This window comes from Mastigoproctus giganteus, chromosome 1 (genome assembly GCF_048544385.1).
Source record: "Mastigoproctus giganteus isolate SK-2022 chromosome 1, ASM4854438v1, whole genome shotgun sequence".
NCBI lineage: Eukaryota > Metazoa > Arthropoda > Arachnida > Uropygi > Thelyphonidae > Mastigoproctus > Mastigoproctus giganteus.
In genome coordinates this window covers 163980508-164003555 of record NC_143575.1, presented here as the reverse complement: position 1 = coordinate 164003555, position 23048 = coordinate 163980508, and the positions used below count along the sequence as shown (strand labels likewise).

General features: G+C 35.1%; 1 protein-coding gene across 2 annotated transcripts in view; it reads left to right on the top strand.

Annotated features, from left to right (window-relative positions):
- The window catches only part of LOC150091234 (aladin-like), a 343291-nt gene that overhangs the window by 207710 nt on the left and 112533 nt on the right, over positions 1–23048 (top strand). Inside the window, exon 11 of one of the 2 annotated variants that reach the window (XM_090374804.1) lies at positions 15851–16102. The exons of the other annotated variant lie outside the window; for it this stretch is intronic. Coding sequence (XP_090230930.1) covers positions 15851–16102 — 252 coding nt within the window. The remainder of the gene's footprint in view (positions 1–15850; positions 16103–23048) is intronic. 2 annotated transcript variants of the gene reach the window in all.

Genomic DNA, 23048 nt, shown 5'->3' with positions numbered 1-23048 from the left:
GTCACCAAGTTGTGATCTGAGGTGCCTAAAGGACCCCTAACTTCGACTGTGTACTTAGAAGGGTTGTTTATGAGAAAAAGATCAACCGTGTTGGCCGTATGGTTAGGTTTATCTAGTATTCTTGTAGGTAAATGAACAATCTGCGCAAGGTCATGAGTAATTGCAAACGCCTCAGCATCTCGACCAGCTGGGTTGGTGTGAACAGAAAACTAAAGCCAGCTGGAGTTGTGAACATTAAAATCACCAAGGAATATTACCTCACCGTTAGGAAAGTTGGAGTGGAGAAAGTCAAGTTGCAAAGAGAGGAAGTCAAAGAGCTCCAAGTGATTAATGGAGTTGGGAGAACGGTAGAGAGAACACATGAATTTTACACAATGAGGTAGAGAGGTTTTAAGCCAGAGAAGATCGAAAAGAGGAGATTCGAAATTACCAAGTCTCTGACAGGAATATCGGAATGGACATATGCACAAGTACCACCTTTGAGGCAAAAGGAATCATACAGCGAATAATTTGAGCAACTGAGATGAGCAGTAGTTGAATCAACCGATAACTGAGATTCTGTCAGAAAAAGTACATGGGGTTTGGCAGATTGCAAGTGGAAATGTACATTGTTGAGATTAGAATTGAGACCACGTATATTTGTGAAATTAATTAACAAGTGTTTGGGGAGTTTAGATTTTTTTGCAGATAAGCTTACTCTATTAGTTTGACAATTCATGGTGTATTCAATAGTAAGAAAAAGGGGATGGGATGCTGTATGAAGTAATAAAATTTTTGGATGTGACATACACATGGTAAGAATATACCCAGATCCTTTTATCAATGATATTGATGAAGGTATATCAGGCTTAATGTCCAAGTTTGCATACAATATGAAGGTTGGCAGGGTTGTTAATGACAGTACGCTACTCCAACAGGAGGCTTAGAGGGGAACAAGTATCCTGTGTTATCGGACACTCAGTCTAAAACACTGATGGATCCAATATCTTTCTTTTACAGAAGATTTAGAAGTCCGGTTGGCCTGCCTCCCTAAAATCCACTCAAGCACACCTCGATGGTAAGCCCTGTTACGTCACTTAGGTGGCAACTAACATGTAGAGTGGTTCTTTTCAAGACGCCTGGTCAGCGTGAAGAGGAAAAGACCAAACCCTCCAGCATATGACAGCACGACAAAACAAATGACCCTCAGTCCCCAGCGGCTTTCTTTCCCCCTCTTACGGCAGCGAGAGGATCAGAGTGTAAGCAGAGGGTGCTAAGAATCTCTGTGTGCAACCAGGCTGCCATGCACGGAAACTGAACTTGGCCTGTTACAACATAAGATTACTCATCAGTGAAGACAGGATATTAGAGCTGGAAAAGGAATTAGAAAATGTCAATTGGAATATCATCGGTTTGGCTGAAACAAGAAGAAGAAATGATTCACTTATAAGTTTATCAAGTGTAAATCTGCTGTACACCAATGGAAACAGTGAAAGGAGTGAAGGTGGAGTTGGGTTTCTGGTCCATAAAGATTTAAAAAACAACATTTTGGAATTCAAAAGTACATCACCAAGGGTGTCAAGATTAATACTCAAGATTTCTAAGAGGTACAAGCTAAAGGTTATAATGATTTATGCACCAACATCGAGCCATGATGATGAAGAGGTTGAAGAAATGTACACCGAAATTGAGAGTCTTCTAGATGAGCAGAAAACCCACTACATTACTATTATGGGGGACTTCAATGGTAAGGTTGGAAAAAGAAAAAACTGCAGAAAGGGGAACTATAGGAAATTTTGGAATTGTTGAAAGAAATGAAAGAGGCGAAAGACTTGTGGAATTTGCAGAATCTCAACGATTGTCAGTAATGAACACTTTTTTCAAGAAAAGGGTGAACAGAAAGTGGACATGGAAGAGTCCAAATGGATTAACAACTAATGAAATAGACTTCATCCTCACTAACATAAGATATATTGTGAATGATGTTACTGAATAAGGTAAATGTTTGAAGTTAGGTTTTATAGATGTTTGAAGTAAATGTTTGAAATGTTTGAAGTAAATTTTTTTTAGAAAATGTTTTGAAGGAAATGTTTGAAGTAAATGTTTTATAGATGTAGGAAAGGAAAGGAAAAAAACTGACTCGAGTAAATAATACAAAGGTCTTTGAGATAACAGAAGAGGAGAAAAGGCAGTATGTACTGGAACTTAAGAACAAGTTTGAGCTTCTGCAGACTGCTCAGGACCAAGATATCAACGAGAAATATTACAACTTTCTGAAAGTGATAAAGCCCAAGAAACCTATAGGGAAAAAGAAATCCAAAGAAGAAAAAATTAGCCAAGAAACACTTGTTATGATGAAGGCAAAAAATGAAGAGCAAGATAAACACTGACAAGGAAAAAATTGAGTATACTGAGTTATGCAAAGCCATTAGAAGGAGACTCAGAGAGGACATAAGAAGATTTAACACAAGAAAAGTAGAACAAGCATTAAGGGAAAACAGGATTTAAATCAGCAGCCATGAGCAGTAATACAGAAAGATAAATGATACTGAAACTGAAGAATAGCAATGGTGTACTTATAAACAGCAGAGAAAGCATAATTCAAACAGCAGAAGACTACTATAGAGAATTATACAAGGAGCGAGGGAATGATGCCAGCAGTGGAGAAGATGGATTACAAATTAGCAACACATACGACATACCCGATATTCTTCCTGATGAGGTAGAACATGCATAGAAGAAAATGAAGAATCAGAAAGCCCCGGGGGAAGATGAAGTTACTGTAGAATTGTTAAAATTGGGAGGAAGAGACATAACACAAAAACTGGCAAGGCTCTTCGCAAAGTGCGTTAGAAAAGGTGTGACGCCTAAGCAGTGGAATAATGCAATCATAGTTTTGCTGCATAAGAAAGGAGATAAATCAGAAATTGGAAATTATAGACCAATTAGCTTGTTATCCCACATCTACAAGTTGTTCACAGAGGTCATTACTAACAGATTAGAAAGAATACTTGATGAGAATCAACCGAAAGAACAAGCTGGCCTTAGGACAGGATTCTCAACTTTCACATCATATATCACAGCTAATGGAGAAAGCAAATGAATATAAAACACCATTATGCCTGGCATTTGTGGATTATGAAATGGCATTTGACTCCATACAGCATAAGGCAATGTTTCGGGCACTGGAAAGACAAGGCATAGATACCCCACATATTATGATTTTGAAGAAAATATATGAGAATGCTACTTCCTTTATTAGACTAGACAAAGACAGTAGGAAATTTAAAATCGAGAAAGGAGTTTGACAAGGGGACACAATATCTCTGAAGCTGTTTAGTGCTGCCCTTGAGGAAGCTTTCAGAAGATTAGACTGGTCGCAGAAAGGAGTTAATGTGAACGGAGAGTACCTAAACCATTTATGATTTGCAGATGCCACAGAAAGGGAAATAATGATTGAAGGAGCAGTAATTGAAAAGGTGGAGTCATATACTTATCTGGGACAAGTTATTAGCTGTAATAATGATAAATGGCTGGAAGTCAAGAGAAAAATAAATTTTGGATGGATAGCATTCAGGAAATATAGTCACATACTGAAGAGCAATGTCCCAGTTTGTCTGAAACGTAAAATAATGAACCAATGTATACTCCCCACCATGACTTATGGAAGTGAAACTTGGGCACTCACAAAAAGAATGGAAGAGAAGCTGAGAACTACACAGCGAAGAATGGAACAAATTATATTGGGAATCAGACTGTTAGATAAGAAGAGAAACACTTGGATTAGGCAGAAAACTCAAGTAAAGGACATTCTTATCAAAACTAAAGAATTAAAATGGTCTTGGGCAGGACACAGCTCGAAGACATGATGAAAGACGGACTAAGAAAATAACAGAATGGTACCCAAGAGGAGCTAGAAGAAAACCTGGAAGACAAAGGTGGAGATGGATAGATGAAATTCATGAGTTTGTGGGTAGTAAATGGATGGCCAGTGCTCAAAACAGAAGGAACTGGAAAGTTGCTGGAGAGGCCTTCATCCTGCAGTGGATTTAAAATGGCTGATGATGATGATGATGATGATGACTGCAACAGGATCTAGAAAAATTGGGCTGCGAGGTAGGAACTGACATTTAACATTGACAAATGCAACGTATTGCATATGGGTAGCAGCAACCCTATAGTAATGTAGGAACTGTGCAGTACTGTACTCAGGGTAGTATAGAATGAAAAATACCCTGGGGGGGGATGTAATGGTGCATTCACACATGAAGTTTTCTAAGCAGTGCAACAGGCTGCCAGATCAGCTCATGGGGTCTTGTCAGTGATATATAGGAATATTGCTAGCAGGTAAAAGGATATATTCCCTTATATAATGCAGTGGTCAGGCTGTACCCTAAAGGTGCCTCTGTAGCCAGGTGGGAAGGAGCAGCAGTTCATAGCACACGCTTCTTGATTACACTGGGGTTCGAGCCCATCACCACCAAATACGGAGGATGCAGAAAGGTCAGGGATTGACCACCGCATATTCTCGGAGCAATATAGCCTTAGTTGCTAATGCTCCTAAAAACCAAACAACAACAACAACAGCTGTACCCTAAGCACTGCATACAGGTCTGGAGGCCTCATTTTTGGAAGGATGTAGAGCATCCTTCCAAAAATTGGAACAAGTACATGCAGGACAACAAGATTGGTGAGGGGAAACAAAGGGCTGCTCTTACCAAGAAAGACTTAAGTTCTGCAAATTGCAATGTCTGGAGACTAGGCACCTGCATGGTAATCTCTTTGAGGTCTATAAGGTCTTGAATGTTTTGAGCAAGCTCAATGCTGATGGAATTCTTCCTCTCACTCACACACTTGAGAGGCCATAAATTCAAATTGAGGAAAGACAGTTGTAGAATAGGTGTGCAAATATTTGCCTTTAGCCAGCATGTGGTTGAAACAAACATTGCTGGAACAAACTTCCATCGGTCTTTGTGGAAGTCGATAGCTTAAATAATTCAAGAAGAACTAGACAAGCATTTGGAGCGAATATATGGGTGAAATGGGAAGGGTTTTTTTTTTATTTATTTATTTTTTTTTTGCTGACACTATATAAGCTTTCTTTCTTTAATCATATGCCTCTAGTAATGCTAATACTTCCTGGGCCTTGCGAACATCCTCACATCCATCTTTGAACCGCTTATACCATTCAAACACACTGGTACGACAATGTTTTATCAGTGTAAACAGTTTTTAACATTTCATACATTTCTGTTGCAGATTTTCCCAGTATAAAGTAAAATTTGATAGTTGTTCATTGCTCCATCGCAAATTTGTGACACGGAACATTATTATTATTTGCCATATAGTGCAAGGAAGCCTGAGGCTTATGCTGCACCAGCTAAAAAAAATTTCTGAGTTACCCTGAGAGAGAGAGAGTAGAAGGGAATCACCAAGAAAGAGAAGAATGATGATATCCAGCTCAGGACCCTGGGTGTGCCAAGCCCATACTCACCAGATGTGAGCCCCTGGGGTTAACGCTACCAATAAAACTGTTGTTACTTGCAACCTCGAACAGATGGGTTGGTAACTTGACCAATCCATCTGTTCGAGGAAGTTTGAATGGCAACGTACCATTTCTGTTTATTTTCAAACTCATTGAACATGCAACAGCACCAATCTGGGAACTTTGTTATACATCGTATCCTGCTTAGTCAAATCATTATTACCACCTACATAATAGTGGGTATGTCCTTCTCTTGCTGCAAATACCACAGCATGCAAGTCATTGACCCTTTAAGACCTCTGAATGTTGCAGTAGGTTTTTTACCATTTTGCCAAGATTTCTTCCCATAGATCTGCTGATCCTCGTAATCTGAGAGATGTTCCATGGGATTCCTAGACAAGTTTAGCAGCCAATGTAGCACCTGGAATTCACTTTTATGTTTAGCAAAGCACTCAAACAGTACTAGCATTGTGGTAGGGCAGATTATTCTGGTGGAACAGGCCTGTGCCATTTGGAAAGATAGTTATCATGAAAGAGTATACCTGATCAGCCACAATGGATAAGTAGTTTGTAGCATTAAGAGTGCCGTCTCAGGGTGTGAGGGCTTCAAGAGATTCACAGGAAGACATCCTCATACCAAAACAATGCTGCCACCTGCCTGTTTCTGTGGGACTTGAATGTCAGAGTGAATCCTCTCTGCAGCTTGTTGCTATACTCTCCATCTACCATGCACATAGTATTTCAGGAAATGTGGTTCATTTGAAAAGCAACTTTTTTTTTTTTTTTTTTTTTTTCATTCGTCACTGATCCTATGATGCTTTTCAGATGTAAACTTTAGGCATCGCTGGGAAGGTACCCATAAGCATGGATAACTTGACCGGGCACCTACTCTAGGACTATTAGTCCTCAGTGCTGAGACTGAGGATTAGTAGTCCTAAAATAGTTCTGGTAATCATGTTGGGTTCATTTAAGTTGCTAGTTATATACTTGCTTCTTAACATCGATTGTTGATTAGTGTAAATTGATGAATTTGCACTGTTGTTTTAGTTAGTTTTAGTATTGAAAGAGGAAGAGTAAATCCTTCCATAATAAGTGTTATTGCAAAAGGATTCATTGGATCGTGGTCTGGAAACACTATGGGTTAATGTTCATGGTCAGCCATCAAACCATTTCCTATCACTTCACACAAGGTCGACAGCCTACATTCACTACAACCATCGATGAGGCATGGCCACCTGCTGTTGGGCCAGGAGCTGCTGCATCCGCTATCCTTCCACTCTTAGAACACCTTAACTACAATACCCCCCCCACCAAATCACAGCCTGCAGGATTTGCCGTTTCTGTAATACTGCCATCCTTCAACCTGTCCCAAACAATCATCCCTTTTTCAAAGTTGGTCTTCTTCATATTTGTTGTTTCTTGGGGTGTGTGTGTGTGTGTGTGTGTGTGTGTGTGTGTGTGTGTGTGTGTGTGTGTGTGTGTGTGTGTGTGTGTGTGTGTGTGTGTGTGTGTGTGTGTGTGTGACCATGCAGAGAGGAATAGCTGTTTGCTTAAACACAGGGGTAGCCATAATGTTTTTACTGGACCATGTATATGTTAACATCTGTGGACACTAGTCCAAAGATGTTAACAGATTCAACTGCTTAACACATTTCAGCTGATTCAATTACATAAATGTATCATTGATTTATAAGTTGCAACTTAACTGAATTGAAAGCATATAAACTTGTTATGAGTGAAGTAATCAGCAGCATGATGTGATCCCTCTTTAGCTGTTATTGGCTGTTGTTTGTCACATATATTTTATCTTTTGCCAAATGTACTATAATTATCAAATTTAATTAACACTACTTGCCTCCACATTATAATTCTGGCATTGCCATGGAGGGGGGGTTGCTATGTTCCCTCCTGTGACAGCAAAAGGCTTTTTCCAGATTATATATTCCAAAAAAAAAGGCTCCAGGTATCATTAATTGTCAATTTATTTCAACTCTTGTATTGAAATAAAAAGCCCTGCTTCTTTAATTTTCTAAAAAAGAACTTTTCATCAACCACTTTGAAGTTTTGCAGAAACAGTTGTATTTTAAAGACATCAGTGTTTCAAAATTTGATGGGTTTAAAACATCTTTCCATTAGCATCTCTGGGCTGTTAGCTTTTGAACAAGAAGAAATCACAGATGTATGAGGCATGTGGGGCTGATGGAATCTATCCCATTATATTAAAAGAAGCAGCAAAAGAGGTAAGCAACCCCTTTAGCCATAATTATGAGAGCATCCTTGGTTTCAGGGAGGTCCTGTAGATCGGAAAAATGCAAATGTCTCTCTTATTCGTAAAGGTTGATAAAAGGGTGAAGAGATTAATTGTAGACATGCAAGCTTGACTTTTGTTACAGAGAAAATAATGGCATTAGTGGTTAGAAGGGATTCCAGGATCATATTAACAGGAATGCAGTTATGCAGAAATCACAGCATGGATTTTTCAAAAATTTTTGAAATTTCATGGATATTTATCTGACAGTATGATTAGCTACTATGATGCAGCAACAAAGGAACTGAATACAAAAATTAATTTTGACATTATATACTTAGGTTTCAATTTAGTTTATGACACTATTCCATATGAGACTGTTCTACAAATTGGAGCAGTGAGGCATTAGGGAGCAGGTTGTAGCTGTAAATAATGGGATGGTTGAGAAATAAAGACAGAGAATAGTTATAAATGGGTATCACTCTTCTTGGAACTAGTGTTATTAGCAGAGTCAGTCAGGGTTCAGTGTTGAGCTCCTTTCTGTTTCCAATATTTAGTAATGATGATGATGTTGAAGGCATATCAAACTTATCTAAGTATACATATGATACAAAAGGTGGCAGCGTGGTTAATAATGAGAATCAAAGCTTACTGAAACAGTACACCATTATTCCAATTGAAGTTTTAAGACTGATAAATACAAGGTACCATGTGAGCTTCCGTAATCTCAGGATAACATACAATTGGGTAGTACCATACACAAGGGGTGATTATATGGTCTGACATGTTATATGAGCAGTGCAGACAGGCTATTAGGACAGCTGATGGAGTGTTGTCAGTGATATACAGGAATTTTGTCAGCTGGGACAAGGAGGTGATTATTCCATTTTTATAAGGTAATGGTTACATATTAAGTACTGCATAAAGGTCTGGAAGCCTCATTTTAAGAATAATGTGGATCTGTTAGAATGGAAGTTCAGAGAACGACAAAACTATTAGTCAGGGGCACAAAATTGTATGAAAATTGCAACAATTGGAAACTAGGCACCTAACTGAAGTGTTTAGGCTTTAAATGGATTGAGTAAACTAAATGCTGGTAGCTTTCTTACTCTTTCTTGAACAACACATATGAGGGAACATAAAAGTAAATTTAAAAAGGATGCATCGAAGACAGTTTTGTGAAAATTTGCTTTCAGTGCAATAATTAATGGAACAATCAGTTTAAGAACAATTAGACAAATTATTAGAAAGAGTGGATAGGTGAGATAGGTTTTTATTAAGCTGAAATGGTTTTAAAATATGGTAAGGCATACATAGGGGATAGTGGAAGAAGATCAGAAACGGGAACAGCAAATAACCTTCTCTTACTTACTAAACATACAGCGGTAAACTTTGTAATAATGTGAGGGGGAGGGGATTGAAAAAAGAAAAACAAAAGCTTTTTAAAAATCAAGAAATAAGGGGGAGAACTGCAAGGGAATTATGGAATGGACTCTTCAACAATAAAACAAGTAATGATTAATGGAGCATGGGGAGGAATGCTCGAGAACAATAGGCTGAGAATGCTAGATACCAGATTAGAGATGCCTCTTAAAACATGATGTGCATGTGAACAAGAGCCTAGTAAATGCTTATTATAATGCAATGCGTATTCATTAAAATTGTGTATTGTGTTGTAGTGTATAAATACTAGAATATTTTATTTCTTGATGAAAAATGGTTTTATTTCCGTTTGAAACTAGATTTTCTGCTTTTTACCTATCATTGTAATAAAATATCATTGACAGATGATATATAAAATGAGAAATTTAATAAATTTTTTGCACACGTTAACAAGAGTGTTAAGTGGGTTTTTTTTTTTTTTTTTTTTTTTTCCTCTCTTTCTTCCTTTGCCATTACAAGTTAAACAGTTCGGTTCATACATGTTAATAAACATTATGTTGTTTAATATATATAATTTTACACACTTTTTAGAGTATCCATGGCTTGGGGCAATATTTGCTCTTAAATATTTATAATCCATTCCAAAAAAGAGCAGCATTCTCTTTTTTGCATTATCCCTTTCACTGAACTTTGTAAGTGCAAACTGTTCTTGCTAATTACATTGCATGAGCCACTATGACATCATTTTAGAACAACCGAGAATGACAAAAAATGTTGGGTGTCTAAGTACAGTCAAAGATATATATGATTATGGTTGTGAAATTTTACATTGCCTTTGTGCAATTATTTTTTTATTATTTTTATTTTTTATGTATATAAGGCACAATTGTGAAAAGATTAACCACAGAAAATATTACATGAAACTGTACTAAAATAAATAACACATAGTCGAACTCTTCATTTGTCAATAGACAAACGAGAACAGTTTATATTATAGCAAAATCTTAAGATTGCACAGAAGTTTAGACAGATGACTACACACTCAATTTCAGTAAGTAAAAATTAGAATTCCATTTTTGAGGATATTTTCGTTTTTTTACTGGAGTTCATTTGACCAGACTTAAATTGCATAAGTTGTTCAAGATGTGAATTTGAGATCCCAAAACAATCACAAGTGTGGGGAGTCTAGTCTACACCAGATCCCCCAGTTTGTCATCAGACAAACAAAATGATTGATATGTTTGTAAATAAATCAGATGGCAACATATTTAAATTTTCAGTATAATATTTAGTTTTATTAAAAGAGTTAGATTTTACAAAAGAATGCACTTTAATATTCAATAACAGTTTCCATAACACACTATTTAAAACTGTCAGTGGCCACCACAATATTAACCTGATCTAGTCTTAGTGCAGTCAGTCCTTGTATAGCACGATAGTTGTGTTCCAAGAAATCCTCATGCAATGCAAAATCATTCAATATAAATAACAATAACAGGCCCTATGGGAAAAATAGGGTTAGGTGTCGACCACCCAAGATTGAACACACATTTGTAACCAAAACATTACCAAACACAACAAATAATCGTAATAAAATACATATTACATAATAAAACATTGCTAATGCTTTTGCTTCTATCGTAAGCAAACTTGTTTTTTTGTTTGATTTTCTATCCAAACAGATGACAGCTGTTCCATCTCTTCCAATTCTTTGTGTCTTGATCTAATGGATTTTAATTAAACTTTTAGTTGTTCCTGCTATGAAAGTTGTTTTTATTTTCTCTGCATTCTTTCTAATTCTCGGCGTTGTCTCGTTTAGGCCAGTAGCACGTGCAATATTACATGGTCTTAATTTCGCTCAGTGTTTCAAAATTTCATATTTATTCTCTATCAACAGAAGCGGACTGGCCATACAAGATTGAACACACATTTGTAACCAAAACATTACCAAACACAACAAATAATCGTAATAAAATACATATTACATAATAAAACATTGCTAATGCTTTTGCTTCTATTGTAAGCAAACTTGTTTTTTTGTTTGATTTTCTATCCAAACAGATGACAGCTGTTCCATCTCTTCCAATTCTTTGTGTCTTGATCTAATGGATTTTAATTAAACTTTTAGTTGTTCCTGCTATGAAAGTTGTTTTTATTTTCTCTGCATTCTTTCTAATTCACGGCGTTGTCTCGTTTAGGCCAGTAGCACTTGCAATATTACATGGTCTTAATTTCGCTCAGTGTTTCAAAATTTCATATTTTTTCTCTATCAACAGAAGCGGACTGGCCATAAGCCTTACCAGGGAAACCCCGGTGGGCCAGAGGCCGGTGTGATTTTGGCCATAAACGCTAGTATGAGGCCGCTACAAGTTTTCCCGGGTAAGAATTTTTGACCCAGTCTGCCTCTGTTTATCAACATTGCTTTTCTTTTTCTCTCTGAATCTGTAGTGTCTTCACCAGGACGCTTCCTTTTCACACCTTTTAAGTATTTTACTCATTTTTAGGGAATAAAGCACAATTACAAAATGAGGAGGCACACTTTGTTTATACATAAACAAAGCAGTGCACGTGTAGCAACTGAATAAACAACATTGTAAAGGCAGAGACACACTAATACCTCACTAGCTCACATTTTACTAAAGCACATTTCTGGGGGTTACTACCATAAAACAATTTACAGCTGCATTTCTGCTTGTGGAATCTGTTATAAACTGGTAGTAAACTCGATCTAATTGCATTTGCGATAATACCGATAGCTGGAATTGTGTGGGTTTTTATGTTATTATGGCGAAAAGCATTTCCCCTTCACTGATATAAAAAACATAAATACATTTTCAGAATCTTCTCTTCATTGCTATCGTGTTGCATTCAATTGGGGTGATTCCGCATTCAACTGCCATTTCTTGTAAACACAAAGGCGAATCGTGCATAAGCAAATTCGGTTCGTGTTATATATGATATCGTTCCCCTATTTATAAATCGTGTATGATCGAATTCGTGTAGTGTAAACACGTGTTATACGAGGACTGACTGTACACTAATCTAATAAGACTTAATTACATTAATTATATTAATGTAATTAACAAATGCAGTGTTTGCAACAGAAATAAACTACCTTTTTATCTAGTATTTTTTTATGCAATTTATCCAGTAACCTAGGTTAAGTAGTATTAAGTAAGTTAAGTAGTTTTTGAATAAAATAGAGGTTTTTTTTTATATATATATATTTCCACTAAATTTTCACTTGTTTCCAATTTGTTTTGTTTTATTTTCCCACTTAAGTGGGTCATCTGTACAGTGTAGTGGATTAACGAGCTAAATAGCTTTAACACTAAAAAATTATTCTATTAAGTTGGCAGTATTCCTTACATTCTAATCACAATAGCCAAAGCATGCACTATAAAATGACATGCTTTATGCAACATAAAAAAGCAAAGTAAACGATGATGCATCCAATGGATGAAGTAAATGACATAACGCTATTTTTAGTCCTCCATGCAAAAGTTCACTGAAGAAAGATCAGTTCAGTGAAAATACTATTCACGGCTTCTACAGAAGAAGGGCAGGGACACACCAATTTTCAGAACATTAGAACTGTTCAATTTGAATCTGGAAGTATGTGAAAAATTTTGTTTAAATCTAAATATGCAATGCCATTAAATGTAAACTCAATTCCTGTCATAGCCAATGACTTTCATTATTACACCCACCTGTTCATCACTTTTTTAGCATAGAGTTTTGTTTTTTCTATTCCCAACACTTTAGTGTCAAAGAAAATTGTTTTCAGTGAATTGGGTGAGCTGTGCAATTTTCAGTCAAAAGCAAAAACTTCTTAAATCAATAAAAGTTAATTTATTTAAAAGGCTACAAGTGTCTTCAGAAGAAGTGGTTCTACAAATTCTGTTGTTTGTTTGTTTGTTTTTCAGTAATGCTTTTAAAAATGTTATTCTGTTAAAAGACATTGTTTTTGTAGAGTAATGTTCAACAGGGAATAAAAAAAATTTATTGATTTTTTTATTTCCTGTTGAGCAAAAATTCAGTTAAAAAAATTATTTATTGATTGCCCAATAAATGTTTTTTTTTTTTCCTTCCCACTTTCCCTTTATATCTATTTAAATGCTGGTTATCCTCTTGGACCGTTGGTCAAACTATTCTTTACTATGGCAGTGCAATTATATCAACCATGGGAAAATGCAGCTAACTTTTTTGGAGATATCACCTTTGGCCCAAGGGATACTGCATAAAGAAACAAAATTTAAACATAAGGTTTCCTCTTATATCTTTTGGGGGGAAAAAATTGACACTTGTTAATTGTAATCACCTTGCTGATGAGTACAGTAGGCTGCAAAATTTTCAGTGAAAAACAATTGCAGCATGTCCAGAAGGAAAACCAGCTCCAATGATAAGAATGAAGCACACCTGCACTACTGTTCTGAAAATTATAACATCATCCTAAGAGGATACCTCAAAAAGAGGAACAAAAATTAAATGCCAGGTGTCCTCTTATGCCTTTGGTAAAAATTTGACATTATCAAAGAGTGCAGTGAGGTTCAAAAATTTGCCATGAAACATGGTGACCACATGTAGATGGAAAATCAGCTCTGGAAGCAAGAATTGCACTTGACTTTCACATATAAAAACAGCTCCAATCAAAAATAAAAAAGCCATGTACTGCTAGCAGATGTTTTTAACAATGGCCCTGCTTTTATAGAAAAAAATTTTCAAAGCTAAGTAACCTCTTATGCTGTTTTTAAAAAATTTGACACATCACTCTGCCATTGCTGAGGTAGGCTACAGTAAAATTCCATGAAACACAGCTGTAACACAGTTTCCATTCAATAATATACATGTTTATTGAAAGTAGTAACACCTTCAGTAAATAAAAAAATTTCATTATAATGATGTTTACCTCTAATTTAGAGGTTCCTCAAGTGTTGGCGAAGGTTACTTTTTTATGAAGCACTTTTATTTTAAAGGAAATGTGGACAAACCAACTCGCTAATCCATGTATGAAGTATATTTCATTTCAGTCCTTGTGATTAAATGTATTGAAGTATATATTAATTTATAAAGTTACTCATAGATAAATTTGTTTGTTCTCGAATATTATGGGGGTGAAATATTTTAGGGTAGCTCAAGGTATAAAAGTTTGGTAACTTCTATTCTAGTTGGTTTCAACAGTCTTTTCAAATTAGACAGGCTATTCATAAGTTTCCAGACTAATTTAGATTTTCAGTTTCATTGCAGATATATTTTGAATAATCTATACTAAAATGCTTATAAAATGCTTTATTGTTGGTTAGGGAGTGGTAGTGACTTTGAAATACATTGCATTTCAAATAATCTAATATCGAATTAATGAGGATATATTATGATATATCCTCATTAATTGTCAGTGGACTACTGCTTTATGAACTTTTCATTTGTTTTCATTTGTTCAAAATGATAGAAATGGAAGTGAGCTTAATTATGCAAGTGCATAATTTCAGTAACGGTTATAAAACCTAGATGTTGTTTTCATCCGTTCAGTTGCACCGGCTTTCGGAGACTTCATGGGCAAGCTGCCTCCATGCTGTCCAGTCTTCAAACAGCTTCTTTCAAGTCCTTCTTGCTCATGCCAGTGTCGTTCTTGATGGTGTCAAACCAGCATGTTCTTTGCCAACCTCTTCTCCTTGTTCCACTGACCTTTCCTAGCATTATCAATTTATGCTTGAACTCATTCATAGTTTTCCCATGAAAAATACTGGATTAGGTCACCATGTCTTTCTCCAATATCTATAATCTATATCTTTTACGATAAGGCGATATTTTGTCCCAAAATTAGATAAAACTAAACAATGTGACAAACCTGTACACCTAATTAAAGTCCCCTGCATCCAAAACTTGTAGAATTTAAAATGAAGCTCTTCAGACTTTCAAATACCTGTGCTATGCTAAAGCATAGGCAGCTGGAATGACAGAAAAGATTGATCTAACTACCAAGACAGACTTATCATAAATTTAGCATAAATATTACCCTTCCTTGATTATAAATAGTCACACCTGATGAACCTTATCTCACTGTACTCGAGTTTCACAAAAGAATTTAAAATAAACACCCTAAAACCATATTTATAAACTATTAGCAAGAGCACATATAAAAGCAATCATCACAGCTACACATTAGTGCCAGACTTGGTGATCATCCTGGAGTATAAAATCCTAGATAAATATTAGCAATTGATGAAATTCTGAAATATAAAATTTTTTTAATTTTGAAAGTGCAAAACTTAAAAAGCTCTTTTTACACACATGTGTGTGGGTGTGAGTGCACACACACACACAGGAAGTTCATCCAAATTTTAATGAGAATTGGACAAATTTCTAAAATGAATAGGTGAATAGAGTAATTGAAGCTAGCTGGGAGGGAGATGTGTAGTCAAGTGTCAGGATCAAGAGTCCAGTAGCACTCACTCTTTGAGTGGACTATGGTTCAAGCTTGTGACTGCTAAATACAATTAAGGATTGTATTCATGATTTATTGTAAACTCCTCTGACTTGGTGGTTATTCTGGAGTATAAACAGGCACAAGTTTTGGAAACTACTGTGCTAGAGTATTCCTCAGAATAATTTCAATAAATATTAATTCTTTAATTGTTGAACCAGTTAGTTGAACCAGTATTCACCTATTCAATTATTCATTTAAATCTGATGCTATCAGATTTATTGACATTTAATTTTTAGTAATCTAAAATTTTTATACATTTTTTCTGTAGAGTTTGGAATACATGGAAATGGAACTGTGAACGATGGTCTAATTTGAATGGACGTTGTCAGTCAGCATGCTGGAGTCCAGATGGAAGGATTCTCCTATTTTCCCTGAAAGACCAACCTTTAATATATTATCTTACTTTTCAGCTTTTATCTGAAGAATTAAAAACTTTCAGTGATAGTCAAAAAATAGCTATTCCCCTTGTTGATCTCTCAGAAGTTACAGTTCAAGATAACTCAGATTCTGCATATCAAAGGTAAAAACTCCAATAAATTTCAGGTCGAATTCTATAATATTGTATGTTACCATCTTTGATCACTTTCATTTTGTTATGTATTACACTGGACAACAATGAAAAAATTTTTTAATACAAATGTAATGGACCTAGTGTATTTTTTAATGCCGGTTTCAGATGTAGTAGTAGCAGTAGTAGTAGCATGTGATGCAAGAAAGCAAGTGTATGAGCTTATGCAGCATCAGCCAAAAAAAAAAAAAAAAAAAATCACACCATTCCCTCCAAATGCCTGTCCAGTTCCTCCTTAAATTTATTCAGCCTATCAACTTCCACAATGACAGATGGAAGTTTGTTCCAGCAATTAACCACCTGCTGGCCAAAGGCAAATTTCTGCACAATTTGAATTTATGCCCCCTTAGATTCATAATCTGAACAAGTGGAAGGATCCCATCAGAATTCAGCGTGCTCAACCCATTCAAGGCCTTATACACCTCAAATGTGTAGCCCATTTTTCCCTAGTGCCCTTAGTTCACAAACATTTCATATTTTAGCTTTATATACTTTAGATTTTGGTCTCTCTGTTCATAATAGTTGCACTGCTGATTGAGAAGTTAGGTTTTCTTGATCTTACTGTATTGGTCACTTTTCCTGCCAGTTTTTAGACTATTCTGACACTGTTAGAATAGTCTAGAAACTGGCTGCGTGTTAGATGGGTATATAAAACTAACTTCCCAGACAAACCAATCACTTGAAGTTATAAGAGTGTGAGTTAATATTGTTACATATTAGTAAACTCGTGCTCTTTTGATAGTTTTTGGCACCATTTGCAGTTGAATCTGCTTTTTAAAATGTCACATCCCTGCATTAATTTACCAGATAGTTTTTATATTTGTGTGGTAACTACAATTAAATCTCACAGTCTATGATGTCCATAAAGAAAGCATGTGAACTTTATTTTGGCTGCAAATTAGGTGACAAGGACAAGACGTTCATCTCCTCATATATTCTGCACTAATTGTGTATCATATGTAGGAACCAACAGGAACTATAAGCTTGGAAAGTTTATGAACATTTTTTGGCACACCGGAACAGACAACTATAAAATCTTGATTGAGAATTTATTATAAGCATACCAAAATCTCACTTCTTCCATCCTCATTTAGACTTTTCCCAGATAATATTGTTGGACCTGCTAGTAATGAACTTGCTGAATGTTTTCATGAAGATATTGCTGCCATGGAGAAATATTATTGAGGGAAGTGGAAGTCCGATATACTGACAGACTATTGACGGACATTGAACAGAGAGGCTCCTGATCATTATAAAAGAAAAAGCAAACAAAAAATTGACTATATTTTTACACCATTTGTTAAAAATTTCAATAAGTGTAGCCTTCATTCCTCTCTGTGGGTGCTATGCAGTAGTCTTATATGTTAGTATTGGGATTGTTTTTTGTATTTCACACACTTTCATTATTTATAATTATTTTTTCATGGAGATCTGATGTTTAATCAGATTTTTGACATTTTTTACTAATGCATGAGTATCAAGTGTCAAAAATGTAAAAAATATGTAAATAGTTAATACAAAAAAGAAAATTTGGTAGACTAAGTTGAGATGAAAAAACTTTGAGTTATTGAAAAAAAAAAAAAAAAAAAAAAAGCAGTAAATATCAGAATTTATTGTCGTTCTATTAAAAATAAGTTACTCTAAAAACAAAACATCAAAAATATACTTAGGCTTTATTGATACATTATTGTACTACTCAAATTTTAATTAAGGTTTAAAAAATAGTTTTTATAAGTACAAAACCATATACTGTATTTAAAAAATGTAAATTAATTTTATATACACCTAATTCGGTTTTTGCACGAACTTTTTTTACACGAATTTGATTTAACACGAATTCAAAATAAATATTTCATTCTCTTTTTACACGAGTCATTTTGATTTAACACGATTTCTATGAATTTTTTTTTGCCTAAATTGTAAGAATTTTTTTTTTTATTTGTGGCATATTAGTATCATTTCTATATTACACGCACCAATAGATTGGATAACAGCTAGTGTGTGCGTTTTGAAACGCGTGCTTTTGCTTACCAATGTGTACGTCTAGGTATCTATGAATCATCAACGTTTTTATTGAATTTGGTGCACATTTACGGTATTCGTGCATTGTACCTTCGGAAGACATGTAATAGTAAGCTCTATTTCAAAGTGAAAGAATCTTTAGTGAAATTTGTGCACATATAAATTTATTAATTTTGCCAATAGTCAATAAATTGTAAGTTTACAAATTTTTCATACCTTTTTTTATTAATTATAACTGAGATATTTTTCGGTAGCCCTTATATAATGTCGAATAATTCGCCTATTACCAGAACTTAAAATTCAAATTTTAGATAGTCTTGCAACTGGACAAGTGGCTACGCCTCTAGGAAAGCATTTTGGTGTACATGAAGCTACCGTAAGAACTATTAAGAAAAATGAAGCTGCAATTAGGAAGTCCGTATGTTCTGGAACAAAAGTAAGTGTTAATTCATCATCATATACAAGAGATATTGTCAAGGAAAAAATGGAAAAGGCTCTGGTAATATGGATAGAAGATCAGTCACAAAAAAGAGTACCAGTAGATGGAAATGCCATCAAGCAAACAGCACTAAGAATTTACAGACAGATTAAAGAAAAGGAGCCAAGCACTTCATCCCAGTTAAACAGAAAGTATGAATTTTCTGCGAATACATGTTAGATGACAGGGTTTCTTAAAAGGAATGCTCTTCATAATATAAAAATTAAAGGTGAAACTGCATCTGCAGATGAATCGGCTGCTAAAGTATTCCAGCAGGAACTTGCAAAAATTATTGAAGATGGAGGATACACTCCTGATCAAGTGTGGAATGCAGATGAAACTGGTTTCTTCTGGAAACGAATGCAACAGAACGTATGTAGCCAAATCGCAGAAAACTGCTGGTGGTTTTAAGGTAGCTAAGGATCGCGTGACGTTATTATTTTCCTCCAACGCTTCAGGAGATCGTATGTTGAAACCACTGCTGGTAAATCGAGCCCTAAACCCACGTTCAATGAAAGGTGTAGATATCAATAAACTGCCTGTTCACTGGATGGCAAACAAGAAGGCCTGGGTGACCACTACTATTTTTACAGAATGGTTCAACAAATGTTTTGTCCCAGAAGTCAGACGTTATATGAATTTGAAAGGTCTCGAATTTAAAGTTCTTCTGATTCTTGACAATGCACCCGGCCATCCTGTCTTGGAAAACCCAAACGCACAAATTTTATTTCTGCCACCTAATACTACATCTTTGATACAACCGCTAGACCAAGGTATAATTGCGACAATTAAAACATACTACGTAAAACGAGCATTCCAACACGTTTTGGACAAACTGAATGATGAAACACTAACAATCATTGATGTGTGGAAGAAATTCTCAATTATGGATTGTATCAATCAAGTTGGATTAGCGTTAACTGAATTAAAACCAGCAACTTTAAATGCGTGTTGGAAAGCGGTTTGGCCACAATGTGTAAAAAGCAAAGATCCCATCATCCCTAATACGACCGAATTTCCCAACATCATTACAATGGCATACAAAATTGGTGGAGAAGGATTCGATGATCTATCGTTTGAAAATATTGATGAATTGTTATCCGACAAAGCCCTAAGCAAAGATGAAATATTAGAGGTTGTCCTTGGGACTCCTTATCCCACAGAACGTAGTGATAATGAAGAAAATGATCCTGTTCTAAATGCAGATTTAATAAAAGAAGGTCTGAAACTGGCCAGAAAATTAGATAATCATTTTGTCAAAAATGACCCTAATGTGGAACGCGCTGGGAAGTTTCAACGTGAACTGAAGTTGTTGACAGCCTCTTAAAGAGAATTATATAACGGCCTAACCAAAACACGAACACAACGATTAATAACTGAATTCGTTCGTAAAACCGGTGAAACATCAGCACCAGAGGAGACTCGTGCTGATTTTGCTCAAGAGATCACAGAAAGAATTTCATTAATAGAGGAAGAAGACGATGTCCACAACATTTCTAGTGATAGCAGTGATATTCCAGTCGTACGCAAACATATGCGCCGTTTATTATCAGAAAGTGAAAATGAATAAAATCTTTTTATGTGTAAAACAGATTTTTTTTGTTCATGAAGAATTTTTTTTCATTTCATATGCATACAAATTTATTTTAATACATTTTAATTACATATTATTACATGTGTATTTTGTTTAAATAAAATAATAAGCTTAAAACGAATATTTTTATGTGTTTTTTTTTTTTAATTATTTTTACTGATTTTTTTTAGATCCGGAACCAATCTTCTTTTCTTCCATAAATACAATGTCTCTTTTTTACACGAATTTTTTTTACACGTATTTTTCAGGAACGTATCTATCGTGTAAAAACAGAATTAGGTGTACTTACTTTATTTAAAATATTCGGTAAGAAGGCTGTGGCAGTTTTTTCATTGATTCTCCTTCCACAATGTCTATGATTTATTTCATAGAAATTATTTTTTGTTGTGATTGGAAGACCTTCAGTAAATCATGCAGTACATCTACTACCTTCTGAGCTTCCTGGTAGTTACCTACGTCAATTTCTTCTTTTACATTGTCAGCTTATTATCATGTCCCATTTCATCCTCTTCTTCTTGAGATACTGTGTCTGCATCAGTTATATGACCCACTAATTTCAGTGTCACTGTCAACATTTATGAAATTCAAATGAAACTCCTCGGTTATGCCAAAAAAACAAAGAATGACATGTCTTTTTTGGAAATTTAATGGCTCTCCACCATTTGCATGATTAAAATCGTAGTGAATTGTTCAGCCTTTGTTGTTGTGGTTTTTTTTTTTTCCCCCTCATCACTGAGAAAACTCACTTTAATATACATTGATATGAACAACCTACCCTCTTCTCATTTTTTTTTTTTTTTTTCTCCTAATTGATTTAGTATGTTACACCCGCTTCCAAATTGCATTCTTATTTGCTAAATAAGTTTGAGTGTAATAGGAGGAATCCAAAATTCAGCAGCAATCACAACTACTTCTTGTCACCCTCTTTTACACACATGGAAGGTTGGGTTTCTCACATTTGGTACCTTGGGTGCTTACTGATCATCAATGCAATGATCTTTTAATCATATCTGATAACCAGCTGTTGTTCCTAGAGTCTGCTATTGCCAGGGACAACTCTGTTTTTTTCTATAATCCACAAAGTATAAATTATTAACTTGGAAATTGTCTCAAATACCATGATCAGAAAGCTTTTGACAATACAGATCAAAATGGAAAGTGATGATTAGGTGGTTTTTTTTTTTTTTTTTACTATTGTGGTATTGTGCACTACGAATCCTTTTATTACCCTCTTACTCTCAGGAGAGCCTTCTTACCACGTAATTTGCTTTTTCCTCTCAAAAATGAAATAGTTTATGATGCCATCGCTTCTTCAGCAAACAAGAGGCTAATGATGCAGATCAAGATGCTCTCCATTCTATCTAGCCAGAATAGTACCAGAACTGGTACCAGTACTTTTAAAATGGCTGTCTAGGTTTAGTTATATATTTAGTATGTGAGCCCAGGAAGTTTTTGAATTTACTGGTATAACATCAGTGAATTATGCACGAGTCGACACTGTCATACATTGAGTGTACAAATCACTACATTAGACACATCAGCACTTCTGAACTATCAACCCTCCATTTAGTTTCGTCCATGCTGCCCTATTAATCTCTCTTCTGCCATCCTTTCTGCATGCCTGTGCAATCTTAAGTTGGCTTTGCTTCTGCAATTGGATATTTGCTATCCCATATTTTTTCATAATTCCTCATTTATAGTATGATCTTTCCATTGCTTGCCTTTGTTAATTCTGTTTACTTAAAACTCTCATTTATGAAAATTCTAATTTTTGATGTTTTATCCAGCTCTCAGCTTTGGGTTTTTAAAATAAGCTTAAAAACTGCTGTAAACAGCTAATTTTGTCTTTTGGTTAGTTTCTCTTTTGCTCTAAATTAATGTTTCACTGTCTTCCCGCTTGCGTTTCCTGCTTTACTTATTGTATTTATTAATGGGTTTATTTCCATGTATAATTTTTATCTTCATTAAGGATCAGCCATTTCTAGATGCATTATTACTTATCCAATTTTAGGTTATTTGATTCTGTACTGAAAATATTCCACATCTTTCCCAACTTAAAATAACTTCTTTTTTTGTGTAACTAATTTTCATGTCAAATTCTCTACAGTATTTCTCCAATTTATTCCGAAATTCTTGATTTTGTTTGAATCCTCACTATAATAACCTTTCTGTTATTATTGTGTAGTTTATTTGGGTTTATTAATTTTTATAACTTTACAATGTGCATATCCCCATCAGGGTAATTGAGCACCCCAGTGGGGACAGGAGAGTTTATTTTTATCCTCCATTTACAAAAACAGATGGCCACCATTTAATTTAAACACCACATGTTTATATGTTTTAGTATTAGTATTAATAGTGGTCTTAATAGTGATGCAAGAAAGGAAGCTTATACAGCATCAGCCAAAAAAAATTTTTAAAACTCTCATTTCACGAATTCATCCCCTCCAGTAGTTTTTCTAGTTCTTTCTTGAATTTATTCAAACTATCCACTTCCACAACAACAGATGGAAACTTTTCCAGCAATCAACCACCCATTGGCTGGAGGAAAATGTCTACACATCTATTCTGCAACCATTCCTCCTAAGTTTGAATTTGTGCCCCTGAGTTTGCTCTTCATTTCTATATCCAAAGCAAACCAAATTTACAAATTTATTAATTTTGTATGTAGGCTGAGGCAGCTTCTGTTTCAATCCACCTATCTCGAAACAAAATTCCCCAGTTGTACTAAATCGTCTTCTGAACTAGTAATATTCAGTAAATTATAAATACATGGCAATGACCCAGGCCCTGAGTCATTAATA